Source organism: Cannabis sativa, chromosome X, assembly GCF_029168945.1.
Source record: "Cannabis sativa cultivar Pink pepper isolate KNU-18-1 chromosome X, ASM2916894v1, whole genome shotgun sequence".
NCBI lineage: Eukaryota > Viridiplantae > Streptophyta > Magnoliopsida > Rosales > Cannabaceae > Cannabis > Cannabis sativa.
Window position 1 is genome coordinate 27,327,447 of NC_083610.1, and position 26,039 is coordinate 27,353,485.

The following is a 26,039-nucleotide window of genomic DNA, read 5'->3' on the forward strand; positions in this document are numbered from 1 at the left end:
TAGGCGAGAGTCAAAGCATCATCCATTGAATAGAGTTGTCAATTCATCTAAAATGATAAGCATTCTAGCTACCTTTTATTCGATCAAAAAGAGAATCTGATGTTGTCTCGTTTAGGAGAGAGTCAAGGTCATTCCTATTTCATGAGCCCCCACCATTATTTCATACTTTTGTAAGCCTTATAATAGTCGTCACCATTCGGGTGATGTATACTAAAATAAACACTTATCAAAAATACTTATCTTTCGAGATTCTACGGCGTTAAATTGCTAATGAACGTTCCTCCATTAGGGAGGATTACTCACTAAAACAATAACTATGTAGAACAAACAATGGAGATCGAATGTCTCTTGATTAAAGCTCATTATTTAGAATATGTATTTTATTTAATCATTTATTTTATCTTATATTTTAATAATGAAAATTATAAATTAAAGTTGGTTAAAAAAAATAATTTAAAAAATATTTCCAACTTTAATTAAAATTTGAATTATTTAATATTCGAAAAATTATATAAAATATATAAAATTCGAAATTAAATAAATAATTAAAATATAATAAAATAAAATTTGAAAAAATATGTAATTTAAGTTGTTTTAGAAAAATCTAAAAAATCCAACTTAAATATTTTTCAAAAATTTAATTAAATATCAAAATTAAGTTGTAACCCCCTAATTTGAAAAGTATTTCATTTTAAGTTGATCCAAAATTTTTAAAAAAAATCAACTTAAAAAAAATTTCTTAAGAATCTTCAATAACAAATTCCTAGAATTCCTCAACTTAATTTTGAAATTCAAAAGATATTCAAATTTAAGTTGATAAAAAAAAATTAGTTAGAAATAACTAATTTACAACTTATATAGAATATTTAATGAAATAATTAAAATAAGCTTGAGAAAGAATCTAGTTAGTTATAATTCATATTTAATTAAATACAAGAAAAATACATATAGTTTATCTTGAATTAATTTCATTAAACTAAGTGTATTTTTCTTAAATTAATTTCAAAATATACGAATGAAAAATAATTCCATTTATTTTGAAATTAATTATGTTGCTAATTAATTTTTATTAGGTTAAACTAATTTAATTAACCTAGTACAATTATTCAAATCAGGCAAATGGGCCTTCACAGTTGGGGTGGTTCATGTGAGGGAGGGTTGGGTTCAGTATGTCGTACCCACTCCTATTGGTCCCTTAACTCTCACAAAAGGCCCAAAAGAGAGGAATTTAACCTTAAAATGAACAAATGTTATTAAAGTTGAAATTGCATTTCTTTAATGTAGAAATTTCGAATTTTATTTGAAAAATAGATTAAAGTTGAAAATTATTTTTTTCAATTTTGGAGCAACTTAAATCAATGATTTTTTCATTTAATGATTAATAAAAATAAATCAACTAAAATATATTATAATTTGAAATTGAATTAATTAGTCAATGAAAGTCTAGATAGTTATTATCTCTTTTGCTTGAAGTATTTTTCTAGTGTATTTAATTAAACAGAAAATTAATATTTAAGTTGATTATCATCATGATACTTAAATATTTGAAATTTTTCTTTAATATTTAATTAAATAGGAAAATTATATTTTTTTTGTTGTAAATTAATTTTTGGCCAACATAAAATTAAGATAATTTTTTCAGGTTTTATTTTTATTTTATTTTAAAGCATTTTTCGAAAGTAGTATTCTTATATACTTTAATTTTTCGAAATGCAATATATATTTATATAAAATTAAATTTGAGTTATAAATTAATTTAAATTAATTTTGAAACAACTTAAATTGAATAATTTTCTCAATATTTATTGGAAATTATCACTAAGATGAAAATAATTCACGTTATTTGCATATCCATCTAAGTATAATTTATAAATATTAAATTAAAATTTATATTTAGAATTTTTCATTCTAAATTGAAAACTTTAATTAAATAAATAGATTAAAATAAGTATCAGAGAAAATACAACTCTCTTAAATAATGAGCTTTATTATTAGGACATTCGATCTCCATTGTTGGTTTTACATAGCTATTGTTTAAGTGAGTAATCCTCCCTAATGGAGGAACGTTCATTAGCAAGTTAGCACCGTTTAATCTCGAAAGATAAGTAATCTTGTAAGTTTTTTATATGATCACCATAATGGTGGCGACTGTATAAGACTTGCAAGAATATGAAACAATGGTGGAAGCTCATAAGATAGAATAGCCTTGACTCTCGCCTAAACGGGACAACGCGGATTCCAATCTTGATCGAATAAAAGGTTGCTAGAATGTTTATCATTTTAGATGAGCTGACAACTCTATTCAATGGATGGTATCACTGACTCTCGCCTAAACGGGACATTGATATCAGTTTGTTGAAGACCTTAGAAATTATTTAGGATTGTATGATTTAGTATTTTCAATTATCATTCCTACTTGCTATGTGATTAATAATTTTTAAATTGTGTATGAATTTATATTGAACCATGTTATTTTCTATTATTAAATTGTAGTTTAATTTTGAATCTTCATTGTTGGTCTAACTTGGTTTGTTTTTCTAATGAGATAAATCCCTAATGGATTTTAACCATTAGACTAACATAATCACTACTACAAAAATGGGTTTTCCCGATGCTTTTAAACAGTCGTTTAAAGTATTGTCGTCGGTTTCTATAACCGTCGCCTATTCGGCCGTCGTAAATTGGGCAAAATAGGCGACGGTTCAAAACCGTCGCTAATCTGGGATTCCCGACGGTTTAAAACCGTGCCTAATACTATAGGCGACGGTTCTTAACCGTCGCCTATAGTATTAGGCACGGTTCTTAACCGTCGTCTATACCCAGTTATAGGCGACGGTTTTAAAACGTGCCTTATATGCTGGTTTCGTTTTTGAATTTTTTTAGCGACGGTTTTTTTCGGTCGGTACATTTGAAAAATAGGAAAAAAAAACAAATTTTCTGCAATTTTTTTCCCTGCACTAATTTTTAAATTTTGTAAAAATCTGCATAGTGACAACAATTAAACTAACGTCTAAATATATTTAAAATTTTGTATAGTCACAATAATTGAACTAACGCTAATTAATATCATCTAAATATGTATATGTATACACACTGTCTAACACGGTAGCTGTTGTCGCTCCGCTTCCGCTTTCACATAATGAATCCAGCGATCACGCATAATATTTATCTCATCATTAGTGTACGGAGTGGAGAACCTATCTTGTCGGGTCAACAATTGTATTGGATCTTCTACGACCATGAAACTTTCAATGAATTTTATGACGTAGTATCCACACTGTTTGTCATCGGGTTGTTGAGGACAAATAGGAGTCATCCACTGGGTAGGTCGATCAGGTCGTCGTACCATTCGGTTATACATTGTGAACGATCTACACAAAAAGTAAATTTAATTAGCATATATAAATTTATAAATAAAGAACACGCTAACATATTGGGATGTTTGATATAGAACTTACGTGGATATAATAAAGTTCAAATCATCCGGGATGTCGTCGTTGCCTGAATCCAAGTACGCCACCGTCTGCGTACTTGGCTGGATGACTACAAGCATCCAGTGAAACATCTTCTTGCTCGGACAAATAAGTGTAAAACTGTTAACATATACATAATAATAAATTTTATGAAGAGCTAAAAATAGCGAAATTATTTAGTTTACATCTACATATACCTATTATTATCTGGGGCAATAAGCCATTTCTCTGAATTAGTCATCCTAGTCATTCGAGCGACTAGTGCTTGGCAACGATTACTCTCATCCCCTGCATCGGTGGCAATCGCACCCGGATTCAAAAATTCATAGACTCGATTCAACCCACCCATGTCCAACAGTCTTTCTTTAAGGTACCTGATAAAATGTCATAATTAATAACGATTCGTCAAATGAACATTAGCGAGTTTATTATTAAGAGTTATAAATCATACTTGCACCAAACTCCTATTTGTTGGGCTCCCAAGTATTGCATGGTGCACAATTCTTGAATGTCACTCTTAGCAAGCCAAATAGAGTCATCTGCGACCCCAAATAGCTCATTCTGGACTTGGAATTGGAGCATGGATGACTTGGGCCACCTTTTGACGAAGTTCCAAAATGCAATAATGGAAGAAGTTTGGCGTGGTTGGGCATACTTTGCATTAACTTTTGCCTTACTCGGCCTCCCAGGGTGTTTTAGAGGCTGTGTTGGAGGACCGAGTAAATCTTCAGAGCTTTTCTTCACGGGTTGCTTCTGAAGTTTCTTGGTGGGTGGTTGTGTCTATATATATGAAAAAAAACAATAAGTTAGCAATGTCATTAACTAATAAACACAATAAGTTAAGTAAACAAATTGAAACATACCAAATATTTCCCAACAGGTGTAAGATAGTCTTTTGGCCATGCCACATGACCATTTACAGCTTGACCTACTGTCATCAATGAATCGTCGACTAAGGGACACGGGAGCAGTGCATTCTCCATATTGGCTTCTTCGATATATACCCGACGATAATCTTTGTGTAGGTATTCTTCCATGTTAATGGAAAACTTTCCATCTTTCAAATATTTCTCCTTCACAATGTGGCCTGAAGCAACCTTCAGTACCATCCCACTAGGCTCCAACAGACAGTGCATCCAACATGGTAAGGTCTATAAATCCAAAACAAACAAGCAACAACTCAATTTGTAAGTTGACCATATTTATAATTTTGCATTTGAATAATTTGTAAACTAACATTAAGATTACCTCTTCCGAACTACCACCAGTAGGTGGCGGTGCTGCTGCTGGAGCAATTTCCTCTTGAAAACGCGGGGGTGATGGAGAGTAGACATTAGCAGTACCCGACGGTTGTGCTATGGGATCTGGTGCAGAGTAGATATTGGCATCACCTGACGGTTGTGCTATGGGATGTGGTGCAGAGTAGACATTGGCAGCACTCGACGGTCGTGCTACTGGTTCGGAGGCAATGTCAACGTTCGGTGGTTCAGTTGATGCTCCTCCAACACCGGAACCAGATGCAACGCTGCTATGTTGGGAACTAATAAAACGAATGAGCTCATCCACTTTATCCTTCAACTTTCTGTTGCGTTCCTCTGTCTCACGCACGCGTCTCTCCAATTCAGATGATGCCTGGTTCGACCCATCGACATTTTTCCTTTTAGGGCGTGGTGTGTTGAAATATTGGGTTTGGGTGACGCCGAAACCCATGGCTCAAACCCGACCACCATGCTCATCTGTCCCGAGCGCCATGGTCAGCACGTCTCTTTTACCATCCACTTGTACAAGACCCTCTGCCACTTGCTTGCGTAATTCATCCTACAAACAAAACAATTAGAGTTAGAAATAAATTATGAAGCATAAGAATTAATACAAACAAAATTAAACTTTAAACTTACAATCCGTTTAACGACTTCTGCAGTTGGGCCCTCCACCTCGCCATTAGACTTAGTGCGAGATCTTTTCCAAATTTCAGATCTATCAAATTCAGTAATTTGGTGGCCGACCTCTTTCTCCATCTGTTCTTGAATCATCCTTACACCACCTCGTCCAGTGCGATGGGGATAAAGATTACAAGCCCTACTCTCTTGGGCCCTCTTCCTCTTCACACCAAATTCTGGACTTAATCTCGAGTCCACAAACTCTCTCCATTCTTGCAAATTAATTATTTTTTCATAAAGTTTGGGGGGCTTCTCGAGAAGATGGGGAGCGACATCTTTGAATGTAAAAATACCTTCTGTTAGGGTACTTTTCCAATCTTTCCACCTATCTCCACCTTTAGCAATTGTCATCCTCTTATACGTATGCAGTACATCAAACGCGACCTGCAACATTGACAATAGTATAGTTATAAGTACCTTGTTTTATAATCAATAATGAAGATCTCGAATAATAGAATTAATTTTACCTTTATGTGTTCCCATAATTGGTTTTTAAGGTCCTGGCTCACTTTAGGCCACGTAATGTCTCTAAGTGGAATATTAGTTCGCACCCATGCTCCAATTCGGGTAACTTTTGCCGTCCCTCCCGTTCCCCAGTGTTGTCCGTAGTGATTGTACTCAATCTCCATCTTTTTTCCCTCGCTAACCATTTTTGTTATATCATTTCGTTTGCTTCTCCCGCGAGTATTTTTTTGTGTTTGTTCTTCAGGATCACCACTACCTTCTTCCACGGATGGCTGTTCAGGATCAACACTAGATCCTTCTGGCAAGGATGGACCATCATAATCCAAGCATGCACTCCACTCATCGTCCCCACCTCGTTCCATGATATAAAAGCCTACACAAATTTAAAATCATACATTAGAATATACAAGAATAGTCAAAATAATAGCTAAATGTAAATATATGAAAAAGACTAAATACCAATACGTGTTTGATATATGAATCATGTGTTGATAGATTCGTTCAACCATAATCCTTCACCATCATCACGAGATGATATGATATCGTCCCCAACGGTGACATCAACAGGTGGTGGGGTGATTTGATGAATTTGGTCACTAAGCATGAGATCATCGCCATTACACTCTTGATTATCATAATCTTTTGGTTGTGTCGTCAAGACAACTGACCAGCGTGCATCTAATGGATCACTCATGTAAAACACTTGACTTGCTTGGGACGCCATTATAAACCTATCGGACTTGTGTCCGATTCGGTTCAAGTCCACCAACTTGAATCCAAATTCATCGTCTTTGACCCCATTATCACTCCTAACCCAATCACAAAGAAAAACAGGGATTCGAAAACTACTGTAATCTAATTCCCAAATTTCTTGAATTACACCGTAAAAAGACATGTCACATTCAATAGGGTTTTTGTCTTTTGAACTAGATATTTAGAAAGCCTTAGCAACAATCATGACACCGCTATTTTGAGTTTTTCTAGATTTATCACGGGCTTGGGTGCAAAATTGAGTACTATTTATATAGTACGATGGGAACTTGAGTACATCACACGAAGGACCTCGTGATATGCAAAGTAGTGTGTTGGACACACTACACGGAGATTCACACATTTCTGCATATACCTATGAACATAACAAGTTGATTAGTGAGTCAAGGTAAATCAACATATGATGCGTAACAAAACATTAATGTTAATAGTACCTTGTTTTTTAACCATGTACTGAAATTTCGATAATGTTCATCTTGTACCCATTTTTGATTTCGTGCCTTAGTCGGATTAGTAGTCTTGATCCAATTAAAATGTTCCCTTCAAGTGTTCAATGGATTTGTTTTAGTTTGAATTGATATTATTAATATGTTTTAACAATGAAAAATTAACTTAAACTTACTCAATGTACGGTTGGACAACATCAGTATTTTGCAACACAAGCCGGTGCGCTTCTTCACAATCAGCTCGACTCACACCACAAACAGAAAAACCCCTACCCCCTCTGCTTATTTCCCTATCCACCCGAGTAGAGCGAGAGCCAACAGTGGTAACCTCTGACAAGTAGTCTGAGCAGAATTCAATCGTCTCTTCAACGATGTATGATTCAACAATACAACCCTCAGGCCTACTTCTATTTCTGACATAACCCTTCAAGATTTTCATGTATCGTTCGAATGGGTACATCCATCTCAAGTACACAGGTCCACATAACTTTACTTCTCTCACCAAATGCACTGTTAGGTGGACCATTATGTCGAAAAAGGAAGGCGGGAAAAATTGTTCCAAGTAACACAAAACTTCTATAATTTCTATCTTGAGATTCTGTAACTTAGGCACATCAACCACTTTACAGCAAAGAGATTTGAAGAACAAACACAATCTCGTAATTGCATATCTAACTTTCTTTGGCAACACAGAACGGATACTCACTGGTAGAATATGTTGAATCAATATATGATGATCGTGAGATTTCAGACCACTCAAAATTAATTTTTTCATATCTACCCAATCAGAGACATTTGAGGAGTACCCTTCAGGTACTTTCACCTGGGAGATAGAACCGCACAAAGATTGTTTTTCTGCTTTAGTTAGAGCATGACAAGCTGGTGGTAAGAACGTTCGTCGACCAACAACTTGTGGGTGTAAATTGGAACGAATCCCTAACTCTTTCAAATCTAAGCGGGATTTGATTCCATCTTTGCTACGCCCAGGAATATTGAACAAGGTATTAAGCAAGCTGTCTGACACATTTTTCTCGATGTGCATCACATCTAGATTATGACGTATCAACAAATGCTTCCAATACTCGAGCTCAAAAAATATTGACTTCTTCTTCCATGGCCCTTGAGGTTCATTTGGAACAACGTCACTTTTCTCACGACGACCTTTTCTTTTCTTTGGATTTGCTTTTCGCTTTCCAAGGTGGAATTGAACTTTATTCAACTTTTCTAACACTTGTTCCCCTAGCAAAGGTGGTGGTGGCAATCCGAATTCTTGCTTACCGTCAAATGCTTTCTTCCAAGTGCGAAACACATGTTCTTTTGGCAAAAACCTTCGGTGTCCCATGTAACACATCTTCTTCGAGTGTTTTAAATACATAGAACATGTTCTCTCCTCACAAATAGGACATGCTTTGTACCCTTTCACACTGTATCCAGAAAGATTTCCGAAAGCTGGAAAATCATTAATGGTCCACAGTAATATGGCTTTAAGATTGAACTCTTCTTTCCTAAAGGCATCGTAAGCAGAAACACCCTCATGCCACAATCGACTCAAGTCATCAACTAGAGGGGCTAAGTACACATCAATGTCATTACCAGGCTGTGAAGGGCCTGATATCAACAGTGTAAGCATAGTGAACTTCCTCTTCATTACCAACCAAGGCGGCAAGTTATACATCACAAGCAAAACTGGCCAGCAACTGTACTTACTGCTAAGGCTAATATGTGGATTGATTCCGTCGGCAGAAAGACCAAGACGGATATTCCTAGGTTCATTGCCAAATTCAGGCCACCTAGCATCGATTGATTTCCAAGCGGGTGAGTCAGCTGGATGTCTCATCTTACCATCTACCTTTCTATCGCTGGCATGCCAAATTAAATTTTTTGCATGATTGGCATTTTGAAAAAACCGAACCAAACGAGGTATTGGGGGTAAGTACCATAATACTTTTGCAGGGACACCAACCTTTACCTCGTCAGAATTCTTTTTTTTTTGCCACCTAGACTCACCACAAGTGGGACACCATATTGCATCCACAAACATCTTACGGTATAGGATGCAATCGTTAGGACATGCATGTATTTTTTCATATTGCATGCCTAACGAAGAAAGTGTCTTCTTCGCCTCATAAAAAGATGAAGGCACCACATTACCTTCCGGTAATAACTCTACTAGGAAAGCTAGTAAATCCGAAAAGCTCTTATCACTCCACCCGTGTTTGGCTTTTATGTTGTATAATCTAATAAGTGTCGACAACTTAGTAAACCTATTACAGTTAGGGTAAATAGGCTTCTCGGCATCCTCTACAAAACTTTGAAATTTCAAAGGATTGACATTTAATTCATATTGTGCATCTCCAATCATTTCTGGAATGTGATCATCCTCATACTCCAAATTAACACCCTTAACCTTGTTAGACTTAGACGTTCCCTCGCCCGGAACTCTATTCTTTTCCCCGTGGTAAACCCAAACCTTATAACTCTTGTCTATTCCGTTCCTAAATAAATGCTCCTTTATACTAGCAATGTCCACACGCTCCATGTTACCACATTTAAGACAAGGACAAAGAACCAATTTAGTATTTTTAGCATTCTTCTGACAAAAGTCCAAGAAATGGTCAACTCCTTCACTATACTCCGCTGATAATCTATTCGCACTCATCCAATTTCTATCCATTTTGAAACTTATAAAAAAAAAATAAAATTATTCAGTTATTTGTTTAAATATGTGTATATATTTTATTGAATTTTATGCATTTTAGTGAAATTTATCCTAATTCTAGTAAAATTTCGGCAGCATAACAGCTGTAATCGGACATTCCCAAAAATTAAAAACATGAAAAAAAAAATAACTAATAAACACATAAAACAATATAATAATAAGAAAATAACATTAACAATATAAAATTCTCCACCCATCCGACCGCAGTACATGTATTCGCAGAACCTACTTCACTACGGATGAATATTTAAGATATTCAAACTCTTCTAACATGCATATATATTCCACCCATCCGACCGCAGTACAATTAATCGCAGAACCTACTTCACTACGGATGAATATCTAACATATTAAACACCACTAAACAAAGAATTATAAAGTTTTTAGAGATTATACCTTTCTCCAATAGATAGAGTTACAATTGCGCAACTTTTAGTCAACACAAAGAACCCAAAACCTACAAATAAATACATAATTTGTTAACAAGTATCAACTCTCAAATGCAATATATTAATATAAATATGTATATATTTTTATACTAGGTGTGTGGGGCCATTTTCGAAGAAAAATTTCCAAATCGAGGCTAGCTTCATTTGAAGGACTTGATCACAATAATGTGTCTTGTATGTGTATTTAAATATTTTGATAAATGGATACTGTTTTTTTTTCAATAATTTAGTCAGCTAGCCTTGATTGTTTCCAATAAATGAGCCACAAACATCAATCTTGCAACTACAACTAAATAACAAATTAGAAACAAAATCATAGAATTAAGGCAAACTCTTATCACCTTACTGTACACAGCTAATTATGAAAACACAAAGCTTAATAAGAATACATTGGATTCCTCCATCCTGAAACTAAAAGAAAAAAAATATTCTTGGGTAAACTTTAAACAATACACAAAATTCTTTAAGAAAAAACTATACACAAAATAAACATTTCCTTTTTTTTTCTTTGAAAATAAACAGATATATAAGTGTATTATAAAGCAAATATCGAAAAACATATCAATAATACATATCAATAATTAACTGTAGCATATTTATTTGGAATACAGGAAAAGCGGCATATCACCTAATTATGCCAAACAAGCTGCATTATAATAACCTCCAGGAACATGAGCTACCTACTATTCATATCTTTTTCATAAAAATGTAAAATACTAATAAATATAAATATATGTATGCATTTAATTAAGCCTTTTAATTATGATAAACATAAGGTGGTATATAGGCATATTTTTATGATACTATTATGGCCTAATGACTACGAATGAGCATCTATATTTCTGTTATGTGTCAAACTATTAAAATGAGCATCTCTTCTCCCACCCGACACTTAATTGTATACTCTTTTTCCCTGAAATAACTGATTGTGCTTTTTGTTATTATTAAATCATAGAAAAAAAAAAAACTCAAAAAGGAATTAGTAATACCAAGGAGAATGTTTATGCATTTCAACCTACGCCTCTAACTATAAATAGTCCTTTAATTAATTACTTTTTTATATTCTCCTCTTCTTTTATTTTATATAAAACTTTCCTAACATTCACTACATATAATCATTCAAACGAAACGAGACAAGAGAGAGTGAGAGACTACCTGCGAATGGTGCGACTGGTGCGGTTGTGCGGTGGAAGAATGGCTCCGTCTGCGGTGGCTGGCAGCGACACGTGGTGCGACTGACACGGTCCGACGGTGCGACGGGATGGGGTGGTCGACGGCTTGCTTGGTGCTGTCCAACGGTGCGACGGGATGGGGTGGTCGACGGGATGGGGTGGTCGACGATTCTTGAGTTTTAGAGAGAGGTTGAGAAATTGCTTTGCGTGAGTTTTAGAGAGAGGTTTAGAGAGAGGTCGACAGCAAATGAAATGAGGTTTAGAGATTTTAGGTTATTTTGGCTGAAAAATTGGGGGGAATAATATTAATATGTATTAAAATTAAAAAAAAAATAATTGGGTATACCCGACGGTTTAAAACCGTCGGGTATACCCCATTATTTTTTTTTCGTATATTTATTATTTTAATAATAACCGTCGCCTATTATTGTTGCTACTGTTCAAAACCGTCGGGAATGCTTATTTTTCCCGACGGTTTTGAACAGTTAATTTTTTTAGCGACGGTCCCAAAAATAATTCGTTTTTAAAACCGTCGCGAAACCGAATATTTGTAGTAGTGAATAGTGTTAGATCTCGAAAGATAAGTATTGTAAATGCAATATCTATCTGTTCATCAATTGATGAAACCTTAGACTAGTATTTACAATATGAAACAAGAAGATTGTATAAATAAGATTACTTTGACTCTCGCTAACCCGAGCATCGTTGGATTCTTATTTAAAACGAAATTATCCTAATTCCTCTTAGCTTATTCATTTCGAATTAGCTCAATGACATATCATTGGATGAATGGTCTATATATCATATAAAGTCATTCTATATTTTCTCTTAAGAAATTAAATGATGAATATGATTATATTCCAAAAATTCTATCCCGAAATGATATAAATTCTCAATCTTAAAATCTCCTACTTGTATGGGCAAATCAAAATAGAGTTAAATTAGTAGTGGTGGTCCAAGAAAGAATTACTCATTATACAGTTACACTTTCACAAGTGTTTCATAACCATTTTCTATCAATGGATTCAAACTGTATGAGTTTAGTATTCTGTGACCAGAATCCACTTGCACTATTCTAAGAACTCTTTGATGTAACTAAACTTAAGTCATCAAAAGATACAACCAGATATTTTATAAATCTATGGCATTTGTATCTTGTTCATAGTGGTTTTGACAAGATCATTCTCTGCAAAGAGTTAATATGCCTATATCCACTCAAATTAAGTTCATCTCATTCGCAGATGGATGTACATTCAGTGGTGGATATGAGTTTTCGTTGTATTCTTGAAACGATTACTCTAGATTTTACCTTATGCAAAATAAATTTGAAATGTTTGAAAAATTTCATGAATTTCTAGCAATGGTGAAGGTAAGTGGTTAAAGATCTTGCGAACTGATAGGGGTGGAGAAAAAGTTAGTAGATATGCAGTTCAAAGATCATTAATTTGATTTTTGAATTATATCCAAAATTTCCTCCCTAGAAATTCAATTTGCATATTGATAATTAGTTACTAGTCATTGCCTAAATCCTTCTATGGTAATATAATTCCAGAATGGTGCAATGGTTGTAAATCATTACTAGATTCATGGATGACCTAATCGAAATCTTAAGAAAAGCTAGAACTGCTAACCCTAGTTTGCATGTTTGTTAGCTATTCTAAGTGATTAGGGGTGGACCATCCCATAGTCATTAGATAAGAAAGTGTTTGTTTAAACAAATACTACTTTTCTAAGAAAATGACTTAAGTCTGAAAATAAAGTAGCAAATAAAGGAGATAATTTTTTCTTGATTCCATAAGTGTTCTATCATCTTATTTGTTACAAGATAATCCCACTGCCTCTGTTGTCTTAACACAACTGAAGAGGTCTATACCATTTAGTTTTTTTAGACATAATTCACGGTACCTTGTCGTAGTGGGAGAGTTTTAAGGAACTCACCTTCTTATGACTTGGAAGACACTAGTGATTAAAATCCATTGTGAGTTTAGACAAGTAATGGATTGTGAAGATAAGAAACTAAGAGAAAAGCCAAGAGAACTATGGTTTGATACATTCACATGGAGTAACCTAAAGTTTTCTATTACAAGGACATAAAAGGAAACTTTTGTTAATAAGTCTATTCAATGGACTTAACAAAACTTCCTGTTCCTAGTATTATAGGTTTGAGTTTATCTAAACCTATGGGTTGTGGTATACCTGGTAGTTACTTACTCTAATGCAAGCAACTTACTTTAGTAAGATGCTGAAGCATTTTCTTTCCAATGGCAATCTATAGAAGCTTCACAACTTATAGACATAGATTTTATTTATCTAAGGAAAAGTCTCAACTATTCCAGAAAAGATAAAGCCATGAAAGAATTTCTTAAATCAACAGTGAGAGGTCTCAGATATGCTTTAGTATGCCTTAGACCAGACACCTACTGTTGAGTGGGAGTAATGAGTAGATATCAGATTAATCCAGGAGAAGAACATTGGAAGACAATCAAGTAAATCTTAAGTTTAAGGAGAGGAACTATATGTTAGTCAATAAGGGTGAGTTTAAAACTCTTAGACTACTCCACATCAGATTTCGAGACTTGCCTTTGTTCTAGAAAGTCTACTTATAAGATGGTGATTACTCGGGGGTGAAGTAGTGATTTTGGAGAAGTGTAAAAACCTATCTAAAGTCTCTTAGTCTACCAGAGAGAGACTGAATGTTAAAGTTGCAGGAAAGGTACTTATTCAGTCTAAGGAAAGTTATATACAATTGTGGCACCGTTCCAACCTGTCTTAACTACTAGTGTTATTTCCTGAATAAGCAAAAGTAGTTGCCAAAGGTATAGAATCCAGTATCCCAAAAGAGTAGACATATAGAGAGGAATTTCACAATATCAAGAATTTTGTGATTAAGGGAAAGTAATGGTGGAGAAAAGGTTGTTGTTAATTCAACCTGTCAGATTACGAGGAGTTTACTACTACTACACTTCATTTGTATATCAAGGTGTTAATGATTATTTGAAATGCACATTTTGTTTTATATTAGTGCAAGTGGGAGTTTGTTGGGTTTTGTGCCCTAAATAAAAACAATTTCAATATAATCAGATTTAATTATTAATAAAGATCAGAAATAACATTTTATGTTGCATGGTTCACATGATTTATTTCATGATTATATATTTAGATAATGTATGAATTCTATTTAAGTCCAGAACATATGAATTTGTTAAAGATTATAGTGTTGTCAGCAGAGTGGAATATAATCTTAATTATATGTTCGAAAGTTTATTCCCTGATTTGGCAGAACATTGGATTTAGACTGACATGGTATAATCAGCGATAGGTATTCTTACACCTTGGAAAAGTGTTATGTCCTTTCCAGGACATTGGCAAAGTTTACCAGTATCGGATGTATGGAGTATACATCGGAAGGGACCGATATTGAACTTTGATTAGATATATTAAAACTTACCGTAATATCTATTCAATTCAATATCACTTGTTGATCCTAGATCAAATGATCTTAATCCTGATATGGTTAGGTTCGATCTCAAGAGTACTATACATGTTCTTTGATTTGTTAGTTAAGCCTACTTTTGGGTCAGGGTGATACGTACATTTTGGCAACATGATAGTATAATTGAGTGGGAGCGCTACCATAAATATGGAATCTATAACTTCTATAGGAATTTAGAAGTGAAACGATGATATCCTTGGAGCTTGGCTAAACAGAGATAAATGGTGGAGATCTCATTTCACTATGCTGAAATATTATTTATACGGAGCTAAGTGTTTTAAGGATAAAATACATTCAAGGTGTAACGGTAACTTAGTGCCTTTTCAATGTAGATCATCTATTAGAGGGTCATTGATCACATTAGGATTATAGCAATGGATAACTAATGACGTGTCTATATCATGGAACATATAGAGCGTTCTATATGACTGAGAGTGCAATTCCAAGTTCTAAGTGTGGATTCAATAAGGAATTAATAAGTTGAAATTCGGTTCAACTTATTGGAAGCTCGGTTATATAGACCCATGGTCCCCATACTAGTTGAGACCATACTGCTTGTAAGACTCAGTTAATTGATTTTAATTAATCAATTAAAATTCTAAAGTTAGACTATGTCTACTTTATGAATTTTCCCTAAGCAAGGGCAAAATTGTAAAGAAAAAAGATTCTAGGTTTATTTATTAATTCAGATACTTTATATGTCTAAATTAATAAATATATTAAATGGCAATATTATTTAATAATTATTTTTTAAGTTATTAAATAATTATAATTGGCATTTAAAAGGTTAAATTAGAAAATTGGCATTTTTGAGAAAATGGGAATGAGAAATAACAAAATGGGAAAGTTGCAAAGTGAGGCCCAATATCCCTTGTTTGGCCGCCCACTATGCATAACAATTACCATTTATAGTTTTCATTATTTTAATGCCATACAATTCTAACCTAAACCTAGAAAGCATTCTATAAATAAAAAGTGTTTGCTTCAGGAAACAATGCACTTGCATCTCATTCCTTCAGAGGAAACTTTCTACACGCCACTTTCTCTCTCTTTTCCTCTCTTCAATTTCGAAACCCTTGAGTGATAGAGTAGTGCCCACACACATCAAGTGGTACCTCAATCATAGTGTGTAAGACTGTGGAAAATCAACCAACAAGAAGGAGAGAAGGAGATCCAGGTTCAGATCTTGATAATGCTCTACTACAGAACGGAATCAAGGGCTAGAGATCTGAATGGAAGGAGTCATTATATTCCGCTGCACCCAATGTAAAGTTTTCTTAAACTCTTATGTGTTTATTTCATTGTTTTAGAATTCATATTAGGATGTTAATAAAACATACTTGGTAGTAAATCTAGATCCTGGTAAAATATTTCCAACACTCTTCAAGTTTGAAAAACCTTCTGCACGGTCAAGAAAATCACTCATCGAGTTTACTGGACCGTTCTTCCTTATGTCCTTCCAAAGCTCACCAAGGACTTCAATGCCCCCAAGTATCGCAGACAACTTTTCGTCTTTAGTTACCCACGAAACCTTAGTCGCCTCCATCATGAATATGCTGATGTAGGCTTGGAGAGGCTCTCCTGGTCTTTGCTTTACCTCGACCAGATCTCCTAGGTTCAATGGAAGTTGGCAGGAGGAGGAAAATTGTGTTGGAATTATTTTACCAGGATCCTAGATTTACTAACAAGTATGTTGTTTAATATCTTAAATATGAACTTCTAAAACGATATGAAATAAACACATACAAAGTATAAGAAACCTTACAGTGGTTGCAGCGGAATATAAGGTCTCCTTCCACTCAGATCTCTAACCCTTGTATCCTTTCTGTCGCAGAGTATCACCAAGATTTTGAGCCCGAATGTCCTTCTCTTGAATCTAGATTCTTCACAATCTTCCACACTATGATTGAGATACCACTTGATGTGTGTGGGCACTCACTCACTCACTATAGGATTCGGTTTTCAGGAGAGAGGAAGAGAGAGAAGGTGGCGTCTAGGTTTCGGAAGAAGGCTTTGAGTTTTCTCTCAAGGAATGATTTGCATCATCTTTTTCCTGAAGCCATCACTACCTATTTATAACAAACCACCTAGGGTTAGGTTAGATTTATTTGGCATTAAATTAATGAAAAAAATAAATGATAAATAACCTACATAAGTGGCCGGCCATGTATAGGATAATGGGCCTCACTTTTGCAAATTTGCTATTTTATCATTTCTACATCTCATTTTCTCAAAAACGCCAATTTTCAAATTTAACTACTTAAATGCAAATTCCAATTATTTAATAACTAAAAATTAATTATTAAATAATATTGTCATTTAATATATTTATTAATTAGACTAACCAAAGTCTCTTAATTAACAAATGAACCTTAGAAACTCTTTCTTCACAATTTAGCCCTTGCTTAGTGAAAATTCATAAACTAGACATAGTCTAATTTCAGAATTAACTGAGTCTTACAAGCAGTATTGTCTCAACTCGTATGGGGACCATGGGCCTATATATCCGAGATTCCAATAACCTGTCGAAGAACTTACCAGGTAAATTCACTGACTTATTAATTCCTTGTTGCATCCACTCATAGAACTTGGAATTGCACTCTCAGTTATATAGAACGCTCTATATGTTCCACGATATAGATACGCTATCAATTATCCATTATTATAATCCCAATAATCAATGATCCTCTATAGATGATTTACATTGTATGGGGATTAAATTACCGTTACACCCTTCAATGTATTTTATCCTTAAAACACTTAGCCACCTTTAAATGATATTTTAGTGAACTGAAATGAGTACTCAACCATTTATCTCTGTTTAGCCAAGCTCGAAGGAAATCATCATTTCACTTCTATTTGCTAGATAGAAGCTATAGGTTCCATATCTATGTTTAGCGCCCCCACTCAATTGCACTACCATGTTCCCAAAATGTACGTATCACCCTGACCGAAAAGTAGGCTTAACTAACAAATCAAGCAACTGTTGGATATTATTTTACCAGGATCTTAGATCTACTCACAAGTATGTTGTTTGACACCCTAAATATGAACTTTCTAAAACGATAAAATAAACACATATAGAGTTAAGAAAACCTTACATTGATTCAGCGAAATTAATGTCTGCTTCCACTCAGATCTCTAACCCTTGTATAGTTTCTGTCGCAGAGTATTATCAAGATCTGAGCCCGAATGTCCTTCTCTTTGAGTATGATCCTTCACAGTCTTCCAATCTATGATTGAGTTACCACTTGCTGTGTGTGGGCACTTACTCTATCACTAAGGTTCGAAATTTAGAAGAGGAAAAGAGAGAGAGATTTCGGCCAAGGAATAGAAGAGGGAAGGCTCAGTTTTTTCTGAAAAAGTATTGTAGTTTGACTGAGCAATCACTTTCTATTTTTAGGCAACTACTAGGTTTAGGTTAGGAATTATTTGACATTAAAATAATGAAAATATCAATTTGAAATTCCACATAAAGTGGTCGGCCAAGGTGTATAGAATGGGCCCCACTTGATTTTGCAGTTTTTACAAATTTTATTTCTATTTTCTCAAAAACGCCAATTTTCCAATTCTAACCTTTTAAATGCCAAAACTAATTATTTAATAACTAAAATAGATTATTAAATAATATTGTCATTTAATTTAATTATTAATTAGACATATAAAGTCTATTAATAATTGACTAACTTTAGAATTATAATTGACTAATCACGAATCAATTATTGAGTCTTACAAGCAGTATGTTCTCAACTAGAATGGGGACCATGGATCTATATGCTGAGCTTCCAATAAGTTAACTGAATTTACTAAGTAAATTCCTGCTTATTAATTCTTCGTTGAATCCACTCTTAGAACTTGGAATTGCACTCTTAGACTTATATAGAGCATATTATATGTTCCACGATATAGATATGCTATCTCATTTAACCATTGTTATAATCTTATTGTATCAAAGATCCTCTATATAGTTGATTTACATCAAGTTGGGATAATTTTACCGTTCTCACCCCTCAATGTATTTTGCCCCTTAAAACACTTAGCTACCTGTAAATGGCGTTTATTGATCTAAGAATTAGTCACTTAAACAAGAACTCATCCATTTACTTCTATTTGCTAAGCTCGAAGGCAATCATCACTTGACTTCTATACACCAGTAGAAGCTATAGATTCCATATTTATGTTCAGCACTCCCACTCAATCATACTATCATGTTCCCAAAATATACGTATCACCCTGACCAAAAAGTAGGCTTAACTAATAATGTAACACCCTAACTATCTTAGGCGTATTACGTGATTTTTAAACGTACTGTGCAGCTCGTTGCTAATCAACGAGGTTTATGGAAAAACGTGATTAATTAAAATTTTGCTTTTTCATTAAACCTATAAACCATTTTACAAAAGTCTCGGGATCCCGATTTATAAAAATATTTACAACGTTTTAACTGTTCAACTTTTACATCAAAATAAAGTCGTCTAACGACAGTTACAAAAATCTCAGCCCTGCTGTCCCAAGGATCGTACGCTCCAGGCCTAACCGCCCCGACATGTACAATCTCATATGCTCGGTCACGGTCCATCAGCTACAGCCTTGCCTTTACCTACACATGAACGTAAACTGTGAGTCGACAGACTCAGTAAGAAAAGCATAATAATATCATACATAAAACTGACTGCCGTGTCCAACACGATGCGAGTCCCGCTCTTGCCATGTCCAACATGGTGCGAGCACTCTTGCCATGTCCAACAGGGTACTGAGTTTTGAACGTTCAGGGGACGGTACTATTGACAAGTATCCTCCTGATCGGTCGAACCGGTCATACTCCGCCGTTGGTCATACTCCAGCCTGTACCGACGGGATAGGTCAATAGCACTGAACCACCAACCAAGTGTCAGCCTGATCGGTCGAACCGGTCATACTCCGGCTGCTGGTCATACTCCAGCCTGTACCGACGTGACAGGGTTTGGTGGTTCGAAGCCTAAATACATATCTAATGTAATCTAGCAGGCTTCCTACATGCACGCTAAACATGTAATCTACATATGCATACTGTTATACTAATCTTACCTGGATTCCGATTTCAGGTGTGCCGGTCAACCTGACTGGAACTGAAGCTGAACGGCGGATTACTGGCTCCTAAACCATAAAAATCACAACGCTATAAGTGACACGCTAAATCACTTCCCGGGGACTAAAACTTGAAACTAAAAGTTTCCCTATCGATAAAAAGCATGGCAATACCCCTAAAAACCCAAAAACGAGGAAAACTAGGGTTCTGAAAAATCCCCAACCGTGACCAGGTTGCCCAACCGGAATTCGGTTACGGGAAATTCGAACCCCCATCCGGAATTCCGGATGCTCAACCGGAATTCCGGTTCCTCGCGAGCGACAACCACAAAATCTCATAACTTGACCAATTCGACCCCAATTGGTCCCAAACTTTCCAGACCTGTTCTAAATACCCTAAAGAACAAATCCAAGGCAACAAACCTACCCAGAAACCACAAATACAAAATTTGCCATTGGAGCTCAAGCTTTGAGTTCCAATCTCAAGCTTGAGCAAACCACCTAAACAAGCAATCAAACTAGCTTAAAACCCCTTAAACTAGCATAATATAACCTCTGCAAACTAACAGAAACATCCAGCAATAACACAGAAACATATCATATCATTTCATCCAAAAAATCACATATTTTACATAAAAACAACAAAGCTTTGAACACCCTATCTAGCATGCTTCAAACCACTCAATTAACATCACATAACATACTTTGAATCACACAATTTAACCATAAAAACACAGCAGCAAACTCAACTAGAAATCATGCATGCATCACATTTTTTTCACATTTTTCTCAAGAAATTTAAAGAGAAGAAACTAGGGAACACATACCACAACAAGAGATCTCTAGAGTAGCAAATTAGGGCTTGAATCACCACCAAAAATCCTAGCTTTGAACCCCAAGTCTCAGCCGAAATGCAAGAGGAAAAGAGAGAGAATTTTCTATTTTTTTAAACTTTCTAATTTTTGACTAAGTGTAAAATTGAGAGAAAAGGGATTTTCAAGCTTAATATACCATTTTATTAAATCCATTTCAGCCAAAAGCAATTAAATAAATAAACATTTATTTCATTTAACAAACTCATATAAGACAAAACACTAATGGGGCAAAAAGACCATTTTGCCCCTCCACCATAAAATCACATAAATCATACTAAAGGGGTATTTTTTTGGGACATTCTAAATTCCCGGCCATTCCCGACATTCCCAATGTCTAAAACCCGTCCCCAAAATACTAACATACTAAGTTGTGATTTCTACTGAGCCAAACGCCGCGTTCCAAAATACCGGACACCGGAAATGCGAAACATAAAAGCTACTGATAACATACTCATGCATATCTGAATTCCATAAATATCAATAATAAATTATTTAAATGGCTATAAATAATTTCATGATTAAACATAACCAACTGCTAATTTCCAAATTAACTAAGCGGGCTTTACAACTATCCCCCCCTTAAAAGGATTTCGTCCCCGAAATCTAACCTGAATAACTCTGGATATTGAGCTCGCATATCTGATTCTAGCTCCCAGGTGGCTTCTTCCACCTTACTGTTTCTCCAGAGAACCTTGACCAACGCTATGGTCTTATTCCGAAGGACTTTATCCTTTCTATCCAGGATCTGCACTGGCTGTTCCTCATAAGACATATCTGACTGAAGCTGTAGGCTCTCATAACTGAGTATATGAGAGGGGTCTGAAACGTATTTTCTTAACATTGAGACATGAAATACGTTGTGCACTGCTGATAAAGCTGGAGGCAATGCTAACCGATATGCCACTTGACCTATCTTCTCGAGAATCTCGAAAGGTCCTGTAAATCTAGGGCATAACTTGCCTCTTTTCCCGAAACGTTTAATCCCCTTCATCGGAGATACTCGCAAAAACACATGGTCCCCTACTCGGAACTCAACATCCCTACGTTTCGGATCTGCGTAACTCTTCTGTCTGCTCTGGGAGGCAAGCATTCTAGCTTTAATCTTCTCTATTGCCTCATTGGTCCGTTGAACTGACTTTGGACCTAGGTATTTTCTCTCCCCTGTCTCATCCCAGTGGATAGGGGATCTGCATTTTCTACCGTACAACAGTTCGTAGGGTGCCATCCCTATCGTACTCTGGTAACTGTTGTTGTAAGAGAACTCTATCAACGGTAGATATTTACTCCATGAACCCTCACAGTCCATAACACAGGCTCTCAGCATATCCTCCAATATCTGAATTGTCCTTTCGGACTGACCATCTGTCTGAGGATGAAATGCTGTACTGAATTTTAGCTTCGTACCCATTGCCCGTTGCAAACTCTGCCAAAATTTGGAGGTGAATTTCGGATCCCTGTCCGAAACTATAGATTTCGGTACCCCGTGAAGTCTCACTATCTCCCTGACATATAACTCTGCCAACTGATCCACTGAAAATGTCGTTCTAACCGGCAGAAAATGAGCAGATTTCGTAAATCGATCCACCACTACCCAGATGGAGTCATACATACCCGTGGTCCTAGGTAACCCGACCACAAAATCCATCGTAATATCCTCCCATTTCCATTCTGGTAGGGTTAGAGGCTGCAACAACCCTGCTGGTCTCTGATGTTCAGCCTTGATCTGCTGACACGTGAGGCATCTCGATACGAATTCTACCAAATTCTTCTTCATACCGTTCCACCAGAAGTACGGTTTCAAGTCTTGGTACATCTTGGTGGTGCCGGGATGCAGAGAATATGGAGTAGAATGAGCCTCCTCAAAGATCTCGTTTCTCAAGTCCACACTGTTCGGGACACAAACCCTGGCTTTATACAAAAGCACCCCACTATCTGACACTGAAAAGTCTTTGGCTTGACCAGCCATTACCTCATCTCGGATCTTCACTAACTCCGGATCTGTCGTCTGAGCAACCTTTATTCTTTCTAACAGATCAGATTGCAGCGTTAAGTTGTGTAGCTGACCTACCACAAACTCAATGCTGGACCTGACCATATCCTCTGCTAGCTGAGGTGAGATCTGAACTATGCTAGCCACTTGCCCGGGACCCTTTCTGCTCAGGGCATCGGCCACTACATTGGCTTTCCCGGGATGGTAAAGGATCTCACAATCATAATCCTTTACTAGTTCCAACCAACGCCTTTGTCTCATGTTCAAATCTTTCTGAGTAAAGAAATACTTGAGACTTTTATGGTCGGTATAGATCTCGCACTTCTCCCCATAAAGGTAATGCCGCCAAATCTTCAGTTCAAAAACCACTGCGGCCAATTCTAAATCATGAGTCGGGTATCGCTGTTCATAATCCTTTAACTGACGAGAGGCGTAAGCGATAACCCGATCGGCTTGCATCAATACGCACCCCAAACCCTGTTTGGATGCGTCACAATAGACCACGAACTTCTCCTCGTCCGAAGGCAAAGCTAGTACCGGAGCAGTAATCAACCTCTGTTTCAGCTCCTGAAAACTAGCTTCGCATTTATCTGACCAGATAAATCGCTGATTCTTCTTTGTAAGCTCGGTTAGGGGCATTGAAATTTTGGAGAACCCCTCCACGAACCTACGGTAGTACCCAGCTAATCCCAAGAAGCTTCTGATCTCTGTCACTGTCTTCGGTCTCGGCCAATCCCTGACGGATTCGATCTTCCCGGGATCCACCTTGATCCCATCTTTACTCACCATGTGCCCTAGGAAGGACACCTGAGACAACCAGAACTCACATTTCTTGAACTTGGCGTAGAGTCTATGTTCTCGAAGTCGTTGCAGTACCATCTGAAGATGTAACTCATGCTCCTCTTCTGACTGAGAGTACACGAGGATGTCGTCGATAAACACAATCACACAGATATCGAGGAAATCCTTGAATACTCTATTCATCAGGTCCATGAATGCTGCAGGAGCATTGGTTAGTCCGAATGACATAACCAGAAACTCGTAGTGTCCATACCTAGTGCGGAAAGCCGTCTTTGGAATGTCCTCCTCTCGGATTCTCAACTGATGATAACCCGAACGGAGATCAATCTTAGAAAAGACCGTCTTCCCTTGAAGCTGATCGAACAAGTCATCGATCCTAGGTAATGGATATTTATTCTTCACCGTCAGCTTGTTCAACTCTCTGTAGTCGATACACATCCTCATAGATCCATCCTTCTTCTTCACGAACAAAACCGGGGGTCCCCAAGGTGACACACTGGGCCGAATGAACCCTATGTCAAGCAACCCCTGGAGCTGAATCTTTAACTCCTTGAGTTCAGCTGGAGCCATCCTATACGAGGCTTTGGAAACCGGATCCACCCCTGGTGCCAAGTCAATCACAAAATCGATCTCCCGCTGAGGTGGTAACCCTGGAAGTTCTTCGGGAAAAACGTCCAAAAATTCCCGAACCACTCTGATGTCCTCTGGCCGAATGGTGTCTGGCCGAGTGGTGTCCACCACCACGGCCAGAAACCCTAAGCACCCACCGTGCAATAATTCTCTCGCTGACATAGCCGAGATCACCGGGATCCGAGATCCCTGAACCGAACCCACAAACACGAACGGTTCTTCACTTTCCGGTTGGAAGACCACCATCTTCCTCTTACAGTCAATGCTCGCCGAATATTTAGATAGGAAATCCATTCCTAAAATAATATCGAATTCGACTAAGCTCATCTCTATCAGATCAGCGCTTAACTCTCTACCATCTATCCTGATCGGCATAGACCTAATCCACCTATTGGAGATAACCAATTCTCCGCCAGGTAACAGGGTTCCAAACCCTGATTCATATCTATCAAAGGGTCTACCCAACTTACTAAAGACTCTGGCCGCCACATAAGAACGTGTAGCCCCAGAATCAAACAGCACTGAATAAAGCGAGTTGTTAATAAAGAGCTGACCTGTAACAACTGATGGGCTGGCATCTGCATCAGCCTGCGTGATAGCGAACACCCTGGCTGGAGTGGGTATCGCTGGAGCTCTCGGTGCCTCTGGCCGGAGCTGGGGACATTCCCTCTTGAAGTGCCCGGGCATGCCACAATGAAAGCATCCCTGCCCCTTGCACTCTCCCCGATGATGCCTCTTGCAGCTAGGGCACTCGGGGTAGGAGAATCGGGTCTCATTACCACCAGGACGACTCCCTCTGTTCTGGTTCCCCCGGAACCTCTTGTTCTGGCTCGAGCCGCCGGAAGCAGTGGGTGCCCTCTTCCTCTGATCAATGGCCGAACCACTACTCCCCCTGCTGAAGCCTGATGCAGGAGGGGTAGGAGCTCCGCCACTAACCGGAGTACTGGCTGATTCTGACATACACCCCACTGCGCCCTCAGCTCGCAGTGCCTTCTCCACCATCTGAGCATAGGTGGTGCTGTCGTCTGTGGTAATCATCAGGTCATGCCTGATCTTGGGACTCAACCCGTCCAGATACTTCTCCTTCCTGCTGAAGTCGGTCGGCACAATTCCCGAGGCTAACCTCGCCAACCGGTCAAACTGAGTAGTATACTCAGTGACACTCATGTTCTCCCGCTGGGTCAGGTGAACGAACTCTTTCCTCTTGGCGCTTCTGACCGCCTCATTATAGTACTTCGCGTTGAAGAGTTCCTGGAACCTTTCCCAGGTCATGGTGGTGACATCGTGAATCTGAGACACCATGTCCCACCATACCAGGGCATCCTCCTGGAACTGAAATGTGGCGCACACCACTCTGTCGTTACCGGTGACACCCATGAAGTTCAAGATTCTGGTGATCACCGTCAGCCACTGCTCGGCTTTCGATACATCTGGACCTCCCAGGAATACCGGAGGTGCTTGCTTCCGGAACCGCTCATACAATGGTTCCAATCTATGGGCCGCCACTACCATCTCGGCACAGGCGGCGGGGCGGTGCCACTTTGGAACTGCGGCTTGCGGGAACTGCAGGAGCACCCTGCTGTCTCAACCTCTGAATCTCGAGGTCTTGTTCTTCGATCCGGGCTTGCATCTCCGCAAACCGCAACTCCCAATTCGGGGCTCCCTGATCGGCTGGGGGAGCCTGGGCAGCCTGTGGCGGGTCCTCAACACCCCGACCACGAGCCCTGCCTCGGGGACCTCTACCTCGG

General features: G+C 37.3%; 4 protein-coding genes across 4 annotated transcripts; all 4 read right to left on the reverse strand.

The window, feature by feature from the left end:
* Positions 1-2,972: 2,972 nt before the first annotated feature.
* LOC133031916 (uncharacterized) lies at positions 2,973-3,568 on the reverse strand. The gene is made up of 2 exons (XM_061105689.1): positions 3,459-3,568; positions 2,973-3,371 (listed from the first exon to the last, which is right to left on the reverse strand). The coding sequence occupies exons 1-2, from the start codon at positions 3,563-3,565 to the stop codon at positions 3,098-3,100; spliced, it is 381 nt and encodes a 126-aa protein (XP_060961672.1). The 5' UTR covers positions 3,566-3,568; the 3' UTR covers positions 2,973-3,097.
* A 77-nt stretch (positions 3,569-3,645) lies between these two features.
* On the reverse strand, positions 3,646-6,808 carry LOC133029048 (uncharacterized). Its single transcript, XM_061105688.1, has 6 exons — positions 5,881-6,808; positions 5,372-5,797; positions 4,722-5,291; positions 4,337-4,624; positions 3,925-4,253; positions 3,646-3,847 (listed from the first exon to the last, which is right to left on the reverse strand). Exons 3-6 carry the CDS (start codon positions 5,181-5,183, stop codon positions 3,661-3,663), a joined length of 1,266 nt encoding a protein of 421 aa, XP_060961671.1. The 5' UTR covers positions 5,184-5,291; positions 5,372-5,797; positions 5,881-6,808; the 3' UTR covers positions 3,646-3,660.
* Positions 6,809-6,865: 57 nt separating this feature from the next.
* On the reverse strand, positions 6,866-10,176 carry LOC133031915 (uncharacterized). The gene is made up of 2 exons (XM_061105687.1): positions 7,272-10,176; positions 6,866-7,189 (listed from the first exon to the last, which is right to left on the reverse strand). Exons 1-2 carry the CDS (start codon positions 9,767-9,769, stop codon positions 7,033-7,035), a joined length of 2,655 nt encoding a protein of 884 aa, XP_060961670.1. The 5' UTR covers positions 9,770-10,176; the 3' UTR covers positions 6,866-7,032.
* A 9,212-nt stretch (positions 10,177-19,388) lies between these two features.
* Positions 19,389-25,752, reverse strand: LOC133031997 (uncharacterized). Its single transcript, XM_061105804.1, has 2 exons — positions 24,846-25,752; positions 19,389-19,528 (listed from the first exon to the last, which is right to left on the reverse strand). Exons 1-2 carry the CDS (start codon positions 25,666-25,668, stop codon positions 19,497-19,499), a joined length of 855 nt encoding a protein of 284 aa, XP_060961787.1. The 5' UTR covers positions 25,669-25,752; the 3' UTR covers positions 19,389-19,496.
* Between the last annotated feature and the right edge of the window lie 287 nt (positions 25,753-26,039).